Here is a 19380-nt window from a genome sequence, read left to right as displayed (position 1 = left end):
TGTAGGGCACGGACTGAATGTATAGTCGAGAAAGGAACCTTAGGAAGGTTGTCAGGTTGAGGGTGCAAAATTGCTTTAGCCATTCCTGGGGCAAAATCAAAGCAGGCTGGCAAGACAGACAGAGCCTGTAGATCCCCAATTCTTTTTAGAGAAGTAATTGCCATAAGAAAAACCATCTTGAGAGTCTAGAGGTTCGAAGGGGGTCTCAACCAGACAGTCAAGGACTATTGCTAAGTTCCATGAAGGGATCATGGTCCTAGCAGGAGGTCTCAGTCACATGGCTCCACGAACGAAGCGAGCGAGCAGAGGATGTCTCCCCAACGGCACCCCGTCAATCAAGGTGTGGCAAGCCGATAGAGCGGCCACGCAAACCCTGAGAGTGGCGGGGCATGAGCCTGCTGACAATTTTTCCTGCAGAAAGTCCAGAACTGAAGTAATCTGGCATTTAACTGGATCTGCATTATGTGCACTGCACCATCTTTCAAAGACACCCCATTTATTGGCATAACTTCTTCTAGTAGAGGGAGCCCTAGCACTTAGAATGGTCTCGATAACTTCAGGTGAAAGCCCAGTGTCCCTCAGTTGGTACCCTTCAGGGGCCAAACATGAAGGTTCCACAGCTCGGGCCGGGGATGAAATATTTTCCCCTGCGCCTGAGACAGAAGGACCCTCCTGTCCTGAATTGCCCAAGGCAAGCCACCAAGGAGAGACATTATCTCCGAGAACCATACCCTGTTCGGCCAGCACGGCGCTCTCAGTAAGAGGCAGGACCCTTGCTGGCGAACTCTGGCCAAGACTCCCGGGAGCAGAGAAACCGGGGGAAACGCATAGGCACATTCTGGACCATGTATGCGCCATCGCGTTCAGACCCAGGGGGGCTGGGTGACTCCGAGAGAAGTAGAGGGGACATTGCGCTGTCTGTTGAGAGGCGAAGAGGTCCACTTCTGCCTTGTAAAATCTCCCCAGATTGTTCCACTACCTCGGGGTGGAGTTTCCACTCCCCCGTTGATATTTTCTGTCTGGACAATAAATGCTCCCACATTCAGGCATCCAGGGATATAAACTGCCCTGACTGACAGGAGCTTGCCCTGGGCCCAAAGGAGAATCTGACTTGCCAGAGTGTTCAGCTGGCGTGAACGTAGACCTCCTTGATGATTTATGTATTTCAGAGCCAGAAATACAGCCATCAACTCAAGGCAGTTGAGTGCCAATCGAGCTGATGACCCTCCCATTCCCCTTGAGCTGGACGACCACTTAAGACCGCTCCCCAGCCCGTCAGGGAGGCGTCTGTGACAACTTGCGACAGCAAGACACACCTAGAGTGGGACCCAAAGTAAGGAAACGGGTTTGAACCACACTGAAAGGGTACGAAGCGAGTGACGCGTAACCCTAATTAGCCTTAGGGGACTGGCCCTTGGACGAAATCCCCTGGCTTTGAGCCACAACTGAAACGGTCTCATGTGCAGAAGGCCCAAAGTGATCACCGAGGATGCAGATGCCATGAGACCTAGTATTCGTTGATACTGACAAACAGTGCAACCTTGGCCTAGCCTGACTTTTCTCAGGGTGTTCTGAATGGACACGATTCGAGCGGGAGACAACTGTACCTGCATCGTGATCGAATTCCATACAACGCCCAGATAGGTAATTCCCTGAGTGGGAGAGAGAACGCTCTTTTTGAAGTTGAGTCTCAGACCCAGAGAAACCAGATGAGCTGAACTGCCAGTTCTTGAGACTGTGCTAATATCAGACAGTCGTCTATGTAATTCATAATGTGTATGCCCCGGAGTCGCAAAGTAGCCAGTGCTACATCCATGCATTTCGTGAATCTGCGGGGTGATAAGGCTAGGCAGAATGGAAGAACACGATATTGGAAGGCTTCGCCCCCAAAAGCGAACCTCAGGAACTTCCTGTGTTGTGGCAGAATTTCTATATGAAAGTATGTGTCCATGAGATCGATTGTGACCAACTGTTGTGACCGTGATGTTGGATTTGGGACACGACTGTCTTGATAGTTAGCATCTTGAATTTGAACGCCCTGACTGAGTGATTCAAGCCTCGAAAATCTAAGATTGGACGTAACCCCCCACCCTTCTTGGGAACCAGGAATTATCTGCTGTAATGACTGACTCTTTCTCTGGAAGGGGAACATGTTCTATGGCCCTTTTGACCAAGAGATTTTGCAGTTCTTTCCACAGTAGAAATGCTTGCTCCGGTTTCACGGTAGTGGACTCCACGCCTTTGAAACGCGGAGGATGGCGAACAAATTGAATTCTGTAGCCTTTTTCTACTGTTCTTAGGACCCACATAGAAATACCTGGCAGAAGTTTCGACGCTGCCAGGTTCTCTGAGACGGGAATTAATTTTGACACTTCCTGTTGAGGGAATGTCGAGTGTTCCATGTCCTGGACTAAGGCAGGAAGCACCCAAAATTTAGCTGGAAGCCTCAAACTCCTGAAAACACGAGAGGCGGCGGGAATGGAGAGGTTTCGTGGGGGTATCGGGAGGGTCGAAGTGGATGATACACGTGCCCCATCCTAAGGGGGCTACCCCCATAAGGCTGGGCGCAAGACTTCCTCTTAGAAATGACTGCCCTGAGGTCTTGCTTTGGGGGCTGCTGAGGGCGACGAGCCGGTCCCCAGTCTCTACAAGGGGGAGCACAACTCGCCACGCTTTGTTTCTGAGCCTCCCTTCTAGAAGGACCAGGGCGGGGCTGTGTTGCCGACGGCCCCTCACCCTGAGTGCGGCAAGGAAGGAATTGCCCGAAGGCTTCCTCGTGACTTTTCGCCTCCTGGAACCTGGTGATAACTACATTGATAGCGTCACCACATAAGGGGCATCGAGAAGGAAAACTTTGTCCTTGTCTCTGATGATGCCGAGCCAGGTGAGAGATAAACTGCAAGTATCTCTTCTACCGGCGGCATCACTGAAAACCCCTGTGCCTCGGCACTCACGATAGTCGAATATGTCGACGTCGAGGGCACGAAGACACGGGAAGTATAAGGTTTCCTCTATGAACGAGAGAGGAGGTCATCAAAGAAAGGAAGGGACTGATATAGTGTTCCCTTCCCTTCCCTTCCTTTTTTTTTTTTTGGCCAGAAATATATCTTCTAGTTTGGAGCGTTTGGGGGTCTCTTGTTCGTGTGGCCATTCTAACTGTAGTCTGGCCACAGCCCGAGTAACCACCTCGAGTAATTCCTCAGCCACTTTATTATTGAGCGTGGAATGAATAAGGCTATATTTGAATGAGGCTATAAATTCTGGTCAATTTCATTGACGTGTTGCACACATATTCACAGCTTGTCACACCTAAAGTTGTTCCCAAAGCGCTAAATCAGCGCAGCATCAAAGTGTAGCTTTTTGACAGGGAACTTATGTTATCATGCATTATGAGGTTGTTGTGTAATGACACCACCTCTCCTCTTACCTGTGGTGCAGTTTGGTTTGTTCCTGATACTCCGACGGGACAGAAATGAGGGTAAGCATGAGGGCAGAGTTCTTTCATAAGTGAAGTAGCCTGGAGAGGAATAAACACGCTTAAGGTTCTGGTGAGTCATTGTGTTTGGCTGGATATAACGTTCTCTGTGCTCTGAGGCTCTGAGGCTCTGTGCTTCCAGTCGATTACAGCAATTGTTGTGAAATGATGATTCAAGCAGACTACATTGTGCCTCTTTTGCATTCTCTTCCTCAATGCTCTTCTTTTCATGCAACTCTTCAGGAGACACGGACCACACTTTGCGAACAAGCACCTTGAAAAGAAACAGGAAGTGTGATGACATATACTAAAATTATATGTTTGTTTGTTTGTGTGTGTGTGTGTCCTTATGCTTAGGCAATACTGTATGCAAAGAAATCAAGCTGATGAAGTACTTTAAAAGTGAAAATGTAAAGCCTGTGTGTTTGCGTGCATGTGACCTTGTTTAATGAAAAATAGGTCTAAACGAAGAATTCACGTACACTGTAAAAAGTGGTAACCTGCCATTGTTACATTAAGATGCAATTTCTACCTGACCTAACCTTAGTTGGTGTTACCTAATGTAGTTAATATTTTTTACTTTGAATCAAAACAGTACATTTTGATAGACTTTTTTTAATTAAAACTTAAGTGTGTAATAAAGCCACCAAACAGCATTGCAAAAATAAATATTGTTTTCAAACGATTTTCAAATATTGTTTTCAGCTTTCCGAACACACTCTTTGCCTACCTTTGGTTGAATTAAAGGAATATTCTGGGTTCAATACAAGCTGAGCTCAATCGGCAGCATTTGTGGCATAATATTATTTTTGACTCGTCCGTAGTTTTCTATAAAAAAAGCACTTACATTGGAAGGAAACGGGGCCAGTCTGTAAACTTTAAAAAACACACTGTTTTTTGAGTCAAAGTATAGACACAAGACGTAAACAATATATGTCTTAGAATGGTTTTCATGTAATAAAATCATTTATTAACCTTTTCTGTGTAAAGTTATATCTAATTTTACAACTTCGTTGCCATGACAACATAACACTGTAAATCCTAAAACGACCGTAAAATTACGATTTAAACTATTTTACTGCTCAATTGATACACAAGTTTCAACAGAAGAATTAATGTAAGTGCATTTATAAAATAATAAGCTTCACATTTCTGCTTTTAACCCTCCAAAAATGGTCCCAATTAAATTCCATAGTAAGTGCCTCATTGCAACATAGATTTGAGCTTTTTTTAAGGAGGAAAAGTACAAATAATTTTTTGTGGTTATCAATTAGGACATGAATACCGTCAATTGAGCTTAACTTGTATTGAACCCAGAATATTCCTTTAACATAGTCCTGTCCCAAACTAACTGTGTCAGGCTGGACGGGCCACTCAAAGTAACAGAGGAATACTATAGATGCCATAGAGCCACAGTGTTTATATTTTTCGGGGAAATCAACCTTTGAATGGTTTACCTATAGGGAGAGATAGATCGGAGACCATCCCGGACGATGGCCGACGATGGTCTCAGATCTCTCTCTCCCTCTCTCGACACTTGGCATTCCTTAAATGTCTCTTTCTGTATCACTATAATAAGACACAGGTGTTAGAGGTAATTACAAACCAGGTGACAAGTCTTACCGCTCACTCTCTCTCCCGCAAACCGACACATGACCACGCCCCCCCATGCCACAGAGTGAATGGTTATGTGCCTCAGCGTACTGAAGTAATTATATGTAGTCAGATGTATATATATATATATTGTGAATGACTCAAATGCAATCAACTGAATCTTTGTTTGTAAAGGCGTGAACCAAATGGCCCATACAATCAGAATAACAGAGGTTCAATGTGATTACAGGTCACCATTTGGTCACAGCTTTGCAGGGACATTAACCAGAATAAAAAGGGTCAGTTTTGAGGAAAACCCATGGCTGATCCTAACAGTACTTTATCTCTTCAGGTATAAAGTTCTGACCAAAGACAAAACTATGGGTTAAGATTCAGAAGAGCTATGCTACATGATCTTCATCAATAAACTCTTTTACCCATGAGCACTTGGTTTCGCTTACTCTTTTTTTATGTACTAGAAGAACTCTATATCTGATCAGCCAAATACAAAAAGATATAACATTACCACTTGTGATCAGATCACTCAAGATGGGTGTTAATACTAGGTGTAAACAGGGTCGACAAGATCTGGGACACAATTGGATGGGACTCGCCCAGGACCGACAGACCTGGGCAGATCGTTGTGGTCTGCGCTGACCACCTTTGGCCGGCGAAGACAGACTGATTCTGGATTCTGGTAAACAGGGCCAGTGTGTATCTCACCTTTTTAGGAAGAGTGTGTTGCTGACTTCTCTCCTGTGACAAGGAGTTGGGCGGTTGGTGTGAACGATGCGTAAATGTAAGACTCCGTCCGTGTATGTGTGTGTTTTGCTGGATAAAAGGTGCTGAACGGCTTTTGGTTAAAGGCCTATGGGAAATCATTGCACATGGCACAGGAACTGTGAGAGAGAGGAAGCACATTTCATATAATGTCTTTGCCTGGTGACATTCATTAAAAGATCCATTTGTATATTCGTGCTACCTGCAAGAACATGTGGATGCACTGTAAGAAAATGGGGATGTTGCTGCAGATGAGGGGAGGCAGCCCAAACTTCTGGCACACTATGCAAAAGAATGGGGTTCTGGACGGCAATGTGCGGAGGAGATTCTGCCTGTTGTATTAGAACAAATAAATAAATAAACAACTACCAGTGTAAGATGCATCTTGTTTCAAATGCTTGTACACAAACATTTGAGAAATGTCAGCTGTTGTTTGCCGAAGCCTTACTCCTCAGGCATAATACATCCTACATTAAACTGTTGGTGAAAAACTTGGATGTTATATTTGATTCTACCCTTAAGACAAACAAATATGTGCAGTAGTCAAGTCGAGTTTCTTCCATTTGAAACTCCTGGCTAAAGTTAAGCCTTTTCTTTCTTTTGATTTTGAGAGAGACATTCATGCTTTTATTTCATCTCGACTTGACTACTGCAACTCTTTATATATAGGACAAAGCCACTCTTCCATTTCACAGCTCCAAATGGTCCAGAACGCTGCTGATAGACTTCTAACTGGTGTACATAAACGTGAGCATATTACTCCTATTTTAATATCTCTCTAATAGTTGCCAGTCCATTATAGAATTGATTTTAAAATATGACTTTTTGTTTTTAAATCTATAAATGGATTGGCATCACTGATATGTACATATGGAACTGGATTGCTCGTGACTGGGATTTTTCCTGTTTCTTGAAATCCAGAGAGAGTTATGTGTATCTGTATCAAACAGTATCCACCACTAACAAAGATCAGTGGTGAACAGATCAGCTGAATGTAAACAAGTTAACTGAAACTGAGGTAAGATACAAACAGACATTTTCAGACTTATTTATTGTGAACATTGAAGTGTTTGTTCAGAGTTTCTTGTCAAAAAGTTTGTTCAGAGTTTTTATCAAAAAGTACCTTTTGCTTACGGTCACTTGAATAAGAGCACTCTCTCTTTCTCCTTCTATCACACGCGCAGTGACATGCAAATCAAAGTTGGTTCAAATTAAACTGATATGCTAGATTTAAATGGCAAATGAACACAAATATATTCATGTATGACAACAGAGAAAACTTCAATATGAAAAAAGGCAAATCCCAGGCATTTAAGGCGATTTAGAAGTCCATTTTGGGGGTTAGGATGTATTCTTACCCTAAACAAGCAGATATTACAGCTTTTCCTACTCACATTACAATGTGTGGACAGTTTTCCCACTTCTTTTGGTGATTGTTGTTCTAAGGGGCGTAGATTCCAGGGGGGATGGGGGGGAGGTAACCCTCCCAATAGTCAAAACAAGTAAGTGCAACCCTCCAATTTTATAACCTGATTAATGGAAACAAGTTAATGCTTCACCCTGCAACCCCCCAGTTTTCAAGCCAAATCTTCACTCTTGGTTGTGCTGCACTGTTAAGCTGAACACCGGGGCAGGTCAATGCTCTGTCATTGCGATCCGGGTATATCTTCTCCCTCTAAATGAATATTATCCATTACAAGGAAATTAAACATTAAACATGATTGTCACTAGACGGCGCAATGCAACTGTCCTATCTGCAGGTCGGAGATGGTGAAACAGGTTTTTAAGTCAGGTCTGTTATTCATTGCTTCTCTATCAGAGTTTGTGCATACCAAGATGGCCACTCGAACACTTCCGGTGGCTTCAACTCCTGCAGGCAGTTTACCGTTGCATCAGCGATCCAGTTCTATACAGTATATAAGTGATTGGCACCCTCTTATCTTTTTGATTTACTATGCATAAACAAGCCTGTTAGATGCCTACGGTCCTCTGATCTGAAAATTTGGACTGTTCCCAGGTCAAGATTAAAGCTAAGAGGTGAATGTGCCTTTGCGGTTGCTGGACCAAAGCTATGGAACAGTCTGCATATATCTGTCACATCTTCTGCCTCTTTATAGGAATTAAAGTCTAAATTAAAGACTTACCTTTTTAAATTTTAATATTTTAAATTTGTATGCTATTTTGTCTGATGTTTATTGTTATGTCATATTTATAGTACATAGTGGGTGTACAGTACAGTTTTTATTTGTGCTTTATAAATAAATAGATTGAATCGATTGATCACAGCAAAATCCATGCAAAGCTTGTCACCAGTGCGTCTGGATGGCAGTGGCACTGCAGTGACCATGGAGAAAAAAAAGGTTCTCGTTCCATGTCCTGCACTGGTGTTGATGAACTATTTGCATTAATTGCAACAACACAAGTGATGTTTACAAGGTATTGAGAAGTGCATAAATACTTGAAACAATCACAATTGATTTTACAAATGCAATTGATTTTATATCACTTGAGGACATAAATAATATGGAAGCCTGTTTTTGCCACATGGATTTTTTTTATACTTTGGTAAGTCATATTTAGGAGATACACATGGTCACGTCATGCGTTTCAACTGGTCATATAGCTATCCAATCATCAAAAGTGTTAATGCCATCCAAGATACATTCGAGAATCTATTAAACATGTAAATTAAATGTTTCATATAATACTATAAAGGTTTCAGAACGCAACTGGAGTGAATGCATTAAAAGGAACTGAATGTTTAAAACGGAATGCTCTATGTTTTTGAAGGTAAATATGTACTGTATATTTAGTCTTATTTCAGCAAATTGAAAATATGAAATGCATCATATTAACTCTAAAAAGATCATGAGAATATATTGACAGCCCTTGTATAAATCCATGTGTTTTGTGAGTTAAGAATATTTTTATATTGTCTATGTTTTGATATGTAGGAGTTTGTACTACAAAAGCTTGAACCCCTGAAATCAGCTTCCACTCGTAGTTGTTTTTGTATACAAGAGAGGGAAAGGGAGAGACAGCAAGAGAGAAAACTAATAACTAACCTCTTTTGAAATTGGTGCACCATAGGTCTGTTGATCTAGAAGGATTTTAAATTCTTTTTCTGGTGTTGAATTCCCCATGGATACTGAAACAGAGCTGGGAGAAGCACCTAGAAAATATATACACACACCAGCTAAATACAGAACTGTCTGAATGATCATGGCATATAATTACAATAGTATTAACAACAAATAATTTTATTATGCTTATTATAGTCTTACAATAGTGACTTCCAGAGGAATTATTAAATTTTATAGAAAATAATTTGGTTTAATTGAAAATGTAAAGCATTATCTGTTTCAAAGTTTCATGTGGATCAGAAAATCAAGCTTTAAATATGGGGTGAACATTTATTTACTCCCAAGGTGAATTTCATTTTTACACACCCATGGCGTTAGATACTCGGACGGTAGGGGGCGCACTTGTTTTACGCTGCAGTGAGTTCTGTCTGCCCAATACACTTCTCTTTGTCCGCACCTTCTGATCTGGCTCTGAGACTGCTCTTACACACACACACACACACACTTATTTATTTCAAGGACTTTGCGTATATGTTCACGTGTAAATATATAAATGTATGCATGTCACCTGTTCTTTGTAATCGATTGTCCTCCCCAAAATTGTAAGAATCAGGTATGTTATTGGAAGGTATATTACAGGTACATAGGGAATGGTGTGGATCCTGACTTGGCTCTCTGGTCAACAGAACAAAAATAACTCACCTGTGCACAAAATCCTGTAACCAATTTCATAATAGGAATGTAACCTTAGATTACTGTAATGAAATTTCAGTTCGCAGACAGATACATTTGTATTCCAGTTTCTTTTGTTTTACATATATTAAATTATAGATTGGCCTCCACATTTAGAGTAAGGAGACAACAATGACAAATGTTGTTAATGTATCTAACCTGAGGTAACTTTCAGGTGTAACTGTAGCTTGGTCCAGCCTAGGCCTACTCAAAATATGCTTCTGTAGCTTTTGTTTCACCCAGGGACTGGCAATGGCACCTGTCAATCACGACAAATCAATTTTTAGAGAAATACCTATTTATATGAACTTACAATGGAAGTGAATGGGGCCTTTTTTTTAAGGGTTTAAAAGCAGAAATGTGAAGTGTATTATTTTATAAAAGCAATTATTTTGTTAAAACTTGTGTATTGTTTGAGCTTTTGTTGTTTAAATCATTGTTTTTGCAGTTGTTTTAGGTTTTTGGGATAAGGCTGTTACGTAGTCATGGCAACAAATTTGTAAAATTGGATACAACTTTACACAGAAAAGGTTAGTACTCAATTTTATAACACTGAAATCATGTTAACATGCATATTGTTTACATCTTGTGGCAATACTTTTGAAACAGTGAGTATTTAATGTTTATGGATTGGCCTAATTCACTTCTTTTGTAAGTACCTTATTGTAACCTCTAATTTAGCCTTTTTAAGGAAAAGGACAGATAAGTTGAAATACATTTTTGTGGTAATCAGCATTATGCCACAAATGCTGTTGATTGGCCTTAACTTGTATTGAACCCGGAATATTCCTTTAAATATATATTATTCATGGTATTACTTTAAAAAAAATCTGGCTCACAATTTTGCACATTGCTGTACAAATATACAACAAAAATATTTTTAATAAAAATCAGAAGAGTATACTCTGTTCACTCTTCTTTTTAATCAAATTCTGATTGGATGGCTGTTCGATCTCCCTCCCTCTCTCCTGCCACCTGGGCTGCAGTAGAGACATCTGAATGAAGAGATAGTAAGATAGACTGTCAGTACAGATACTTGAATGCATTACATCAATGGTCTCAGAAAAGGCTGGCATGTGTGCGTGTCAATATTAGACTGTAGCATGCATACTAACAACTGGAAGTCACATCAAGATGTACTTGAATCTCAGCATGCAGTAGTGTTCTTACCATACAGGAACAAAAATACCATGGGTTGTAAATAATGACTTCTAAATCAGAGATGCACATTTTACAATGCACTGTGTATGGCATAATTGTTATTATTGGATATATATACACCACAGTTAGTTCCTGCCCTCGAATCTGATTGGACGAGAGATGTTCCATGAGCACAGATGGTGTGACAGCATCAGCACTCAGACGCTTCACTGTGTGTATCACTCTGCTTGTGTGCTGTTCTAAACTAAAGTGTAAGTGTAGTGCATAGCCTAAGTGTTAGGAGTTACTGTCTTTATTTTTTGAAATTGCATATGTTAGCCAGCAGGTGGTGGCAAAAGATAATTTTGTGTGTAATATGAGCCAGTTGGTGACGTAAAGTGAATCCGTTAGTCAATGTTTACATAGAACAGCGCTCTGTGAGATTCCACATTGGATACATACTGTTTAAAATGGCAAAGGACATCGCTGTTTCTATAGTGAATGACATTTGCGCACTGGCTACCCCGAAATAGAAAGGAAAACACCGCTTGGACGTCTATATTCCACTAAGAAAGCTGACCTTCAGAAAGCTGTAAGCATCTCTGGTTGGGTGTGGCAACAGGTGATCGCACATGCTCCATCTCCCCCTCTCTCTCTTTCATTGGACTGTTGTATATAAGCAATATCAAACTCGCAATCGTGCTATATGGCCCTACATCAGCACTGCTGTAATTACCTACTGCACTCAGCCACATCACAGCAGTGCTGATGTAGGGCCATATCACACTCTTGCTTGTGTGATATTGCTTAATTATGTAATGCCACTTTATGCACTATATTACCTGTCTCTATATAACTGGGACTCATTTTACATAGGGGTTGTCTGATGAGAATCTGAGAGGTCAAAATGTTACATTTGATAAATAAAATTTGTGTGCTGATATTTACTTTTTCTTCTCCAAAGTTTGCTGCAGTTTGTCCTAGGGGTTGCATAGACTCAATATAAAATCTAATTTGTTGACCTTACTTAGATTTTTCAAGGCAATCGTCGCTTTTTCAAAGTAAGCTGACTTGTTTGGCTCGAGTAAACTAATATTTTTTTTTAAGTATTGTTAACTAGTTACAAGTAAACTTAACATCTAAAGTATCATTGTTTTTATTTAATTATTATAAAACTGAGTTATAGCACGTCTTATTGGACTCTAGGTTAGCCATATAGCACATTAAATTCTCCTCGGTGCTTCCTTTTGCACATAAATCTGTACTTTTGTAAAGTACAATTGAGTAAAGAAGAATGCCTAAGGTGCTGTAAGCCATTTTTTTATGGAAGGGTATGCAAAAAATGTTCATACTTTCTGAAACAAATTACTGAACTAAGTGTCATCAGAAATCTCACCATCTCTGTGAAAGCTCTAGACTCTGTAAACTGCAAACAATAATGTGTCTTCAGGCTGCGGCCTCTGAAGCTTCCTGCCTGTCAATCATTTTGCGTGTTGTCATTGTATTGTAGTTTCAGCAAATTATTGAGGCTTAATGCAATTTTTTTGCCATGTTGTTTATAACATTTGTGGGCACTATTTTACTACTGTTGTTTTTCTGCATGATGTCGGCCTAAATAAATGTGGGATCTTTGGAGTGTGGGTTTTAGAAAGAGTCAACATATTAATGAGGAAAGCGCTAACTGATTTGTTAGGGTTAGGTTTAGGGGTTGGGTTTATTTTCTCTGACCAATCAGGTAGTGCTTTCCTGATTAATATTACTGAATCGTCCAATCGCTTTACTCATGAATATAAATGACTCTTCCCCTGACATCCCACATTTCGGAAACTCGCCAGTGGGTGTTGAGGCAGATTGCTTTGCATTGAAATAGCAAAGCGGCTCAAATGTATTTTCATAAAGATGACACCGATGCTTCAGTAACCTCCAATATATGCAAAGTGACCTTTAAATATGACAGAAATACTAGTGCTACCCATAGGCACCCTAACTAGTGCATGCGCTAGTTAGTGATTTTTAACATGATCAGCACTACTTTGTGTGTTTGGACATCTGACCTGTTTGCTGTTCGCTCCTTCAAGAACATGACTCATTGAGTTAGAAATGTGCTTCAAGTTGGAGCATGATGTGACGGAATGCATTCCCTTCCTAGTATGCTAGATCCTGTGTCCACCCGTAATAGTCTATACAAACGGCTACAAGCTACAGGTAGTCTAGACTACACAAAAATACAGTATTTTCAGACACTTATGTACCCGAATAGCTACGTTGCAAATCGACATATGGCTACCTATTGACATCACGACTAGTCGAATTTGACTGTAAAAATGGCCTCGACTAGTCGACTATTAAAAATTATTAACTGTGCATATAATCATAAATTAACAAATATCTTTGAAGTGACACAATGTAATATGACACATTTTTAGAAAATGTCCATATAGATCCATATTTATAAGATCCATATAGAAAAAGACAACAGACTACACTGTTCACTTATGAAACAAAAAAATACCATGTTTTCACAATAGTCCCTCTAAGGTAAGAAGACATTTTCACTTTCTGTAGTGTCTACTCCTATGCAGTTTTTATGAGCTTACAAATTACACATACCAAAATATCATCACCATTTTGATCTATGCTACCACAGAAACCATGTTGCACTCAATTTGGACTGGATCGCTATGGTAACCCTCCAGCTAACAAGGAAGTGCTCTAGTAAACTGTGCATTGAAAAACCCCATCCACTTCCTGAAGCTAAATTTTGAATTTGTCTGATTTAGGGCTGATTTATGCAACTATGGTATTCTCACCTTACAATTTACCTGACCTATATTTGACATTGATGGCTTTGGGAAAAATTTTAATCAAGATGAAAAAGTAATCCCAATGTATGGAGTGGTGGTGGCGTAGTGGCTAAAGCACAGGGATGTTAATCAGATGGTTGCTAAAGTGGCTAAAGCACAAGACTGTTAATCAGATGGTCGCTGGTTCTAACCCCACGGCCACCACCATTGTGTCCTTGAGCAAGGCACTTAACTCCAGGTTGCTCTGGGGGGATTGTCCCTGTAATAATTGCACTGTAAGTCGCTTTGGATAAAAGCGTCTGCCAAATGCATAAATGTAAATAAATGTAAATGTAAGTACAGCAAATTCAAAACATTAAAAAAGAACAGAAATCTAGGGCCTAAAAAAAAAATACAATTCAGGGTTGAATTAATATGTAAAATCCCGGCAAGCACACAAAAGGCAGGATAGGAATTTGAAAGGCTTGGAAGATAGGACCCTTAATTTTTTTTTTTTTTTTCAAAGTGAAAAAATGACTCAGAAAGTCTCTTATTAAATGACCTTACAATAGTTAAATGCAGTTTGGAATATACCTACCAGTTTATTCCTGCAAGGTTATGCTGTAAATTTGTATTATTTTTTTTTAAATCAGAAGTTATTTGTCAACAATTGGTAACAATAATCAAATGTATTTTTATTCACTATCATTATGAAATGCTGTAAAAATATATAGTTCTTTGTTTGTTCATGATACCTAATGTATTAACTATTTTTAATGAATGGAATCTTATTGTAAAGTGTTACAGCCCCATGTCATTATATGTGACCTCACAATCTACTCTGATATCAAAGATCTGATGTTGCGAAATCCTGAACAGCACAGTATGCTCTATGCAAAATTATATCTATAAAAATAATCCAAACAAGAATCTGCACTGAAGATCCTTACCTGTCACGTCTGCATAACTTTTTCACCTGATCTGTTCCCAGACAGCGAGTGCACATCTGAACAAGACAAATAACATGTATTTGCACTCACTTTGGTTAGTCTACATCCAGGGTTGGGGTGTAACGGAATACATGTAACAGGATTAATTTATTTAAAATACAAATATAAATAACTGTATTCCACAACAGTTACAGTTTAAATAATTGGTAATTAAAATAGTTACATTTAAACAGTATTTTGATTACTGAAGAGATTACTTTTATTGTCATTTGTTTCATATTAATATTTAGTTTAGATGGAAAACATTTATACATATAAATGATGTAATCCAAAGTGCATTTAAACAGCGGTGAAACACTTTCTTATGATGTGTTACATTCATACGATCAGACAGAGATGTAGGTTTGAAGTAGGCTAAGTTTGGAGCAGAAGTAGGGCTGGGCAAAAAAACGATATCGATATATATCACGATAAAGAAAATCCACGATAAGCTTTTGAGGAATTGTCTATATTTACTGCGTGTTGCTAAAACACAAGCAGTTCGGCTTTCTCAGGCTGCGTTTCCACAGGGGCGGACGAAAGCTGCTCACAGCGCTAGGAGAGAGTTCTCCGAACCGTTGCCAATCCTACAATCCACCTTGCGAGCATGACGCTCGGCTTTCATAGGAATGAATTGAAAACGCTCTCAGCTTCGTTCACAATCACAACGCACCAGTGGTAACGTAGGGTCAGACTGGATGAACTTGCTAATGCTAGCTGCCTTGCTAACAATTAAGCTACATCAAACACCGGATAGATTCCATCCAAGCAAGGCTTCATGACAACGGTTGCGCCCTCTCATCGTCTCTAGTGAAGAGCGCGACAGAACAACAGTGATGTGGACAACAGCTCTGATCTTTCTGCGCTGTAATCTTAAATATTGTTCTCTAACACCAAACATGCATCATTTCTGCCCTGTCCCGCTCCGCACACGTTGCCTCTTTTCCCTGCATGTGTGTAGACATGAAGCGCTGCATGAGTTAACGTGGTTTCAAAGCACCTTTTAGACCATAACGTTTCTCCCTTCTTAATGTATCTTTATTAATAAGCATGTTACGAGCCTTTAATAATAAACAAATACATTTCTGTTCTAATTTTGTGAAAATTAATTAGATGTCTGGAATGGACAAAGAAAGACTACAATTACTAGTTGGTAGTGTAGTCTCTCACTTTAATGAAAATATACAAAACGTTTTCTAAATTTTCTCTCGGGACACCCCTGAACCCACATTCAGCATCATTCCACAGTCACAAGGGCTTCTATGCCCCATACTTGGGTATCTGAATCTAAAGAAATATAAAAAAATATTTCATTTTAATGTAAAAATATTCCAACAAATACTGGGTTGCTGTCACTTTGCTTCAGAACAAACAGATGATCTTTTAACATTCATTTTCAATTGATAAACGGTAAAAGACGGTCAAATTGGTAAAAGATCCGGCAGACCCCACTGCTTTGGCTGTCTCTGGACCCCCTGTGCAGTTTTGTAGAGACTATTTTGACTGTTTAGAATTCATTTTGTCTTCTTTTCTTCCATAAACTTTTAAATAAAAAAGAAAGTGCAATGTGTACATGTATACTGCGATAAATATCGATATCGAACAATATGAAAAAGATTATCGTGATAAAAACTTTGGCCATATCGCCCAGCCCTAAACAGAAGAAATAGAAATAAACCTTGTATAAATTGTCAGCTTTATGGCTAAAATGCTAGTTTTAGCCATTTTACATGGACATTATCAGGCACCATCATATTTTTTTTATCAAGAAAATTCACTTTGGATAATAATTTGTTAGTAATTTTTCTATTAAGACCTTTGATATTAGGACAAAAATCGTATTCTTTATAATCACTTTTTAATTGTTTTCCTGTAAAAATATCAAAAATGTATCTTGTTTTAGAAACAACACTGCATGAGACATTTAGGTTTTTCAGAGAATGTATTTTTAACATGTGCATTTTGAATTACTGTACTGGCGGAGTTTTTATAGTCAAAACAAGTGAAAAAAATCTACCAGTGCTGAAGTAATCCAAAGTATTTAGAATACGTTACTGACCTTCAGTAATCTATCCATGTATTCTGTAACCTGTAGTGGAATAAATTTCAAAAGTAATCCTCTCAACCCTGCCAACATAACTGGATGAAAAGCACGACAGATGTACTGAAATTTTAATTCAGAGCACTACAGTGAACACACCCCTTGGGATGCACACCGTTATGTTTCTTTTTGAAGCACTTGCTCTGAAGCCTAAGCGGCCGTTCACACCGACAGCGTTTGTCTGTCCGTCTGCGCTGTTTTAAACATGTGCTAGACTCAGTGTTTCCCAAAAATGTTTCTACCACGGCGCACTTTTTACAAACAAAAAATATCACGGCACACCACTATCCCACATAACCATCGTCAATAGTTTTCCTTAGTTTTCAAGAACTTGTTCATGTTTTCTGTCCGTCTTTGTAGCATTTTTACTTGTAATGTTTGAAATTCAGCTATGAAAAAAACACAAGTCACATAGGTAGACTGTATGAGGTAAGGTATTGGGTAATGAAAAAACAACAATTTTGTAGATTTGTTCTTGCAAATTTGTTTTTGCAATGCCACAGCAAATTACAGGGATGCAAACTCATGAGGGGTGAAAAAGTGAGACAATCACTGATCCACTAACATTTTTTCCAGGGATTTTTTTTTAAAGAATAAGGTAAAAGCACCAATTCCAGCAATTTTAGTGATTCAAGTTTATCAAATTAACTGTACAATTGTGCCGAATTAGCTGCAAAATAAAAGAGTATTTGTGTCACAAATTTGTTAAATTGTATTAAATGATTAGTTCAGTGACCCATTCTGGAGATGTCACTAGGTGGCAACAAATTAGTGTCTTATGTGCTACGAGCGAGTCAGTGAATCATTTTGGGTTGTTCAGGGCCGAAATCTAGAAAGACAACAACAATAGTCTAATAATATACTAATAATGAGTATCAACAATGTCCTTATTCTCCTACATTAAAACTTGCATGACTACAAATGTCTTCAGTCGAATGTATAATTATAAACACAAAGCAGATCTACAGTATCATTCTCTATAGTATTTAAACTGATGAGCATGACTTATCAGAAAAGATCACAATAATAGCCAAATAATAATAATAATTTAGAGTTTCAATAATGTTCTTTTGTCATTGTAAAATGCATTGTAAAACTCATGTAAAATGCATTTTACACAAGTTGAGTCGAGGTGTCAACGCTCTGTTCTACGTTAGCATCAAATGGCGCATTGGCCTCCACATGAAAAGCGGTACAGTAAGCCTCACAGAGGGGCGAGTTCAGAGTTTGCCATGTGAGAAAGTGGGAGATGTGCACAATAAACATTGAAAACATGTATTTGGAATAGATAATATATTTTTATTTTATAGCAGAACGTAATAAATGGACACATTTATGTTTAGGTCTAAGCATTTTCTTGGAGAATTTAAATTAGTTCAATAACTGGGGTCTCTCTCGGAGACTATTAATAGTAGCTTTATGCTTTATGAAACCGATTATGGTTTCAAACCGGCGAATTTCGTCAAAAAGTGTGGAGTATGCATCCCTGAAATAATAATAATAAATTCTCCATGTATTTATATATATTGTGTAATTTGATAACTTTCCACAGCACACCTGACAGTCTTTCACTAGCGTGCCTCGGAACAGTGGTTGGGAAACACTGTGTGTGTTAGACGGACGTGTTTGACCGTTGCTCAGCGTCTCGCTGTTGTCGTTCTTTTTGGACTCCGTCAAGTACGTCAACTGTTAATAACGCGTCTCGAGACACCTGCGTTCTAATATATTCGTTGCTCTGTAACTATCTTCTTTTACGCAAAAACGCGTTTGGTCTGAACGGACACTAATGGAATTAATAAAGCATCTATATTTGTAATACTCGAAAAACTTTATTATTATTATTATTATTATTTATTTATTTTAACTCCTCAGACGCAATTAAAAATGTTAACACCATTAAAATGACTTAATATTAAAAAAAAATATTAAACTTTGTGAAGTTCTATACTTACGAAAAGCATAACCTCCCAATGCAAATCGTCCGAAATCCAAAAGTGTGATTTTGTCAAGTTACATCTAACTACATTCAGTTTTGTGCTGCTCACCATTAAGCCCCTCCTGCTTTGCTTCCTCTCCTCTCATTACATCAACAGGTGCTTCAATCCCTCTGCTAACAAATCTATCTATGATTTCACTTAGTTCCCTTAGTTATGCATTGAAATGGTACATATCTTAATGTTTGCCATAAGCCTCGATACAACATGGTTTGCTGCCAGAGTCACGTAAAAAGATGCATGTGTGTTTAAAAGATAAGGAAGACAAGGCATACAATATCTGGCGCCACCCTTACCATCTACTGTAAAGTTATTCTGGGATAAAGACAAAAGTTAAAATAGCTTACATATATATATATATATATATATATATATATATATATATATATATACACACACACACACACACTCACCTAAAGGATTATTAGGAACACCATACTAATACTGTGTTTGACCCCCTTTCGCCTTCAGAACTGCCTTAATTCTACGTGGCATTGATTCAACAAGGTGCTGAAAGCATTCTTTAGAAATGTTGGCCCATATTGATAGGATAGCATCTTGCAGTTGATGGAGATTTGTGGGATGCACATCCAGGGCACGAAGCTCCCGTTCCACCACATCCCAAAGATGCTCTATTGGGTTGAGATCTGGTGACTAGGGCTGGGACAACGATGACGTCGACGCAAAAAATACGTCGACGCAAAATATGC

The 19380-nt window shown here is 39.0% G+C and overlaps 1 protein-coding gene across 2 annotated transcripts in view; it reads right to left on the bottom strand.

The window, feature by feature from the left end:
• hdac7b (histone deacetylase 7b) overlaps positions 1-18699 on the bottom strand; it is a 33873-nt gene extending 15174 nt beyond the window's left edge. The window contains exons 1-10 of one of the 2 annotated variants that reach the window (XM_052129962.1): positions 18629-18699; positions 14537-14592; positions 10568-10658; positions 9823-9922; positions 9500-9606; positions 9298-9408; positions 8914-9020; positions 6051-6180; positions 5792-5967; positions 3428-3749 (exon numbers count right to left, since the gene is read on the bottom strand). In XM_052129962.1, coding sequence (XP_051985922.1) covers positions 3428-3749; positions 5792-5967; positions 6051-6180; positions 8914-9020; positions 9298-9408; positions 9500-9606; positions 9823-9922; positions 10568-10658 — 1144 coding nt within the window. In that variant the 5' untranslated portion in view covers positions 14537-14592; positions 18629-18699. Of the gene's footprint in view, positions 1-3427; positions 3750-5791; positions 5968-6050; positions 6181-8913; positions 9021-9297; positions 9419-9499; positions 9607-9822; positions 9923-10567; positions 10659-14536; positions 14593-18628 lie in introns of both variants that reach the window. The other variant, XM_052129961.1, reaches the window with a different exon arrangement.
• Positions 18700-19380: the final 681 nt, after the last annotated feature.

Source organism: Xyrauchen texanus, chromosome 7 (genome assembly GCF_025860055.1).
Source record: "Xyrauchen texanus isolate HMW12.3.18 chromosome 7, RBS_HiC_50CHRs, whole genome shotgun sequence".
NCBI lineage: Eukaryota > Metazoa > Chordata > Actinopteri > Cypriniformes > Catostomidae > Xyrauchen > Xyrauchen texanus.
This window is presented reverse-complemented; position numbering and strand designations above follow the sequence as displayed.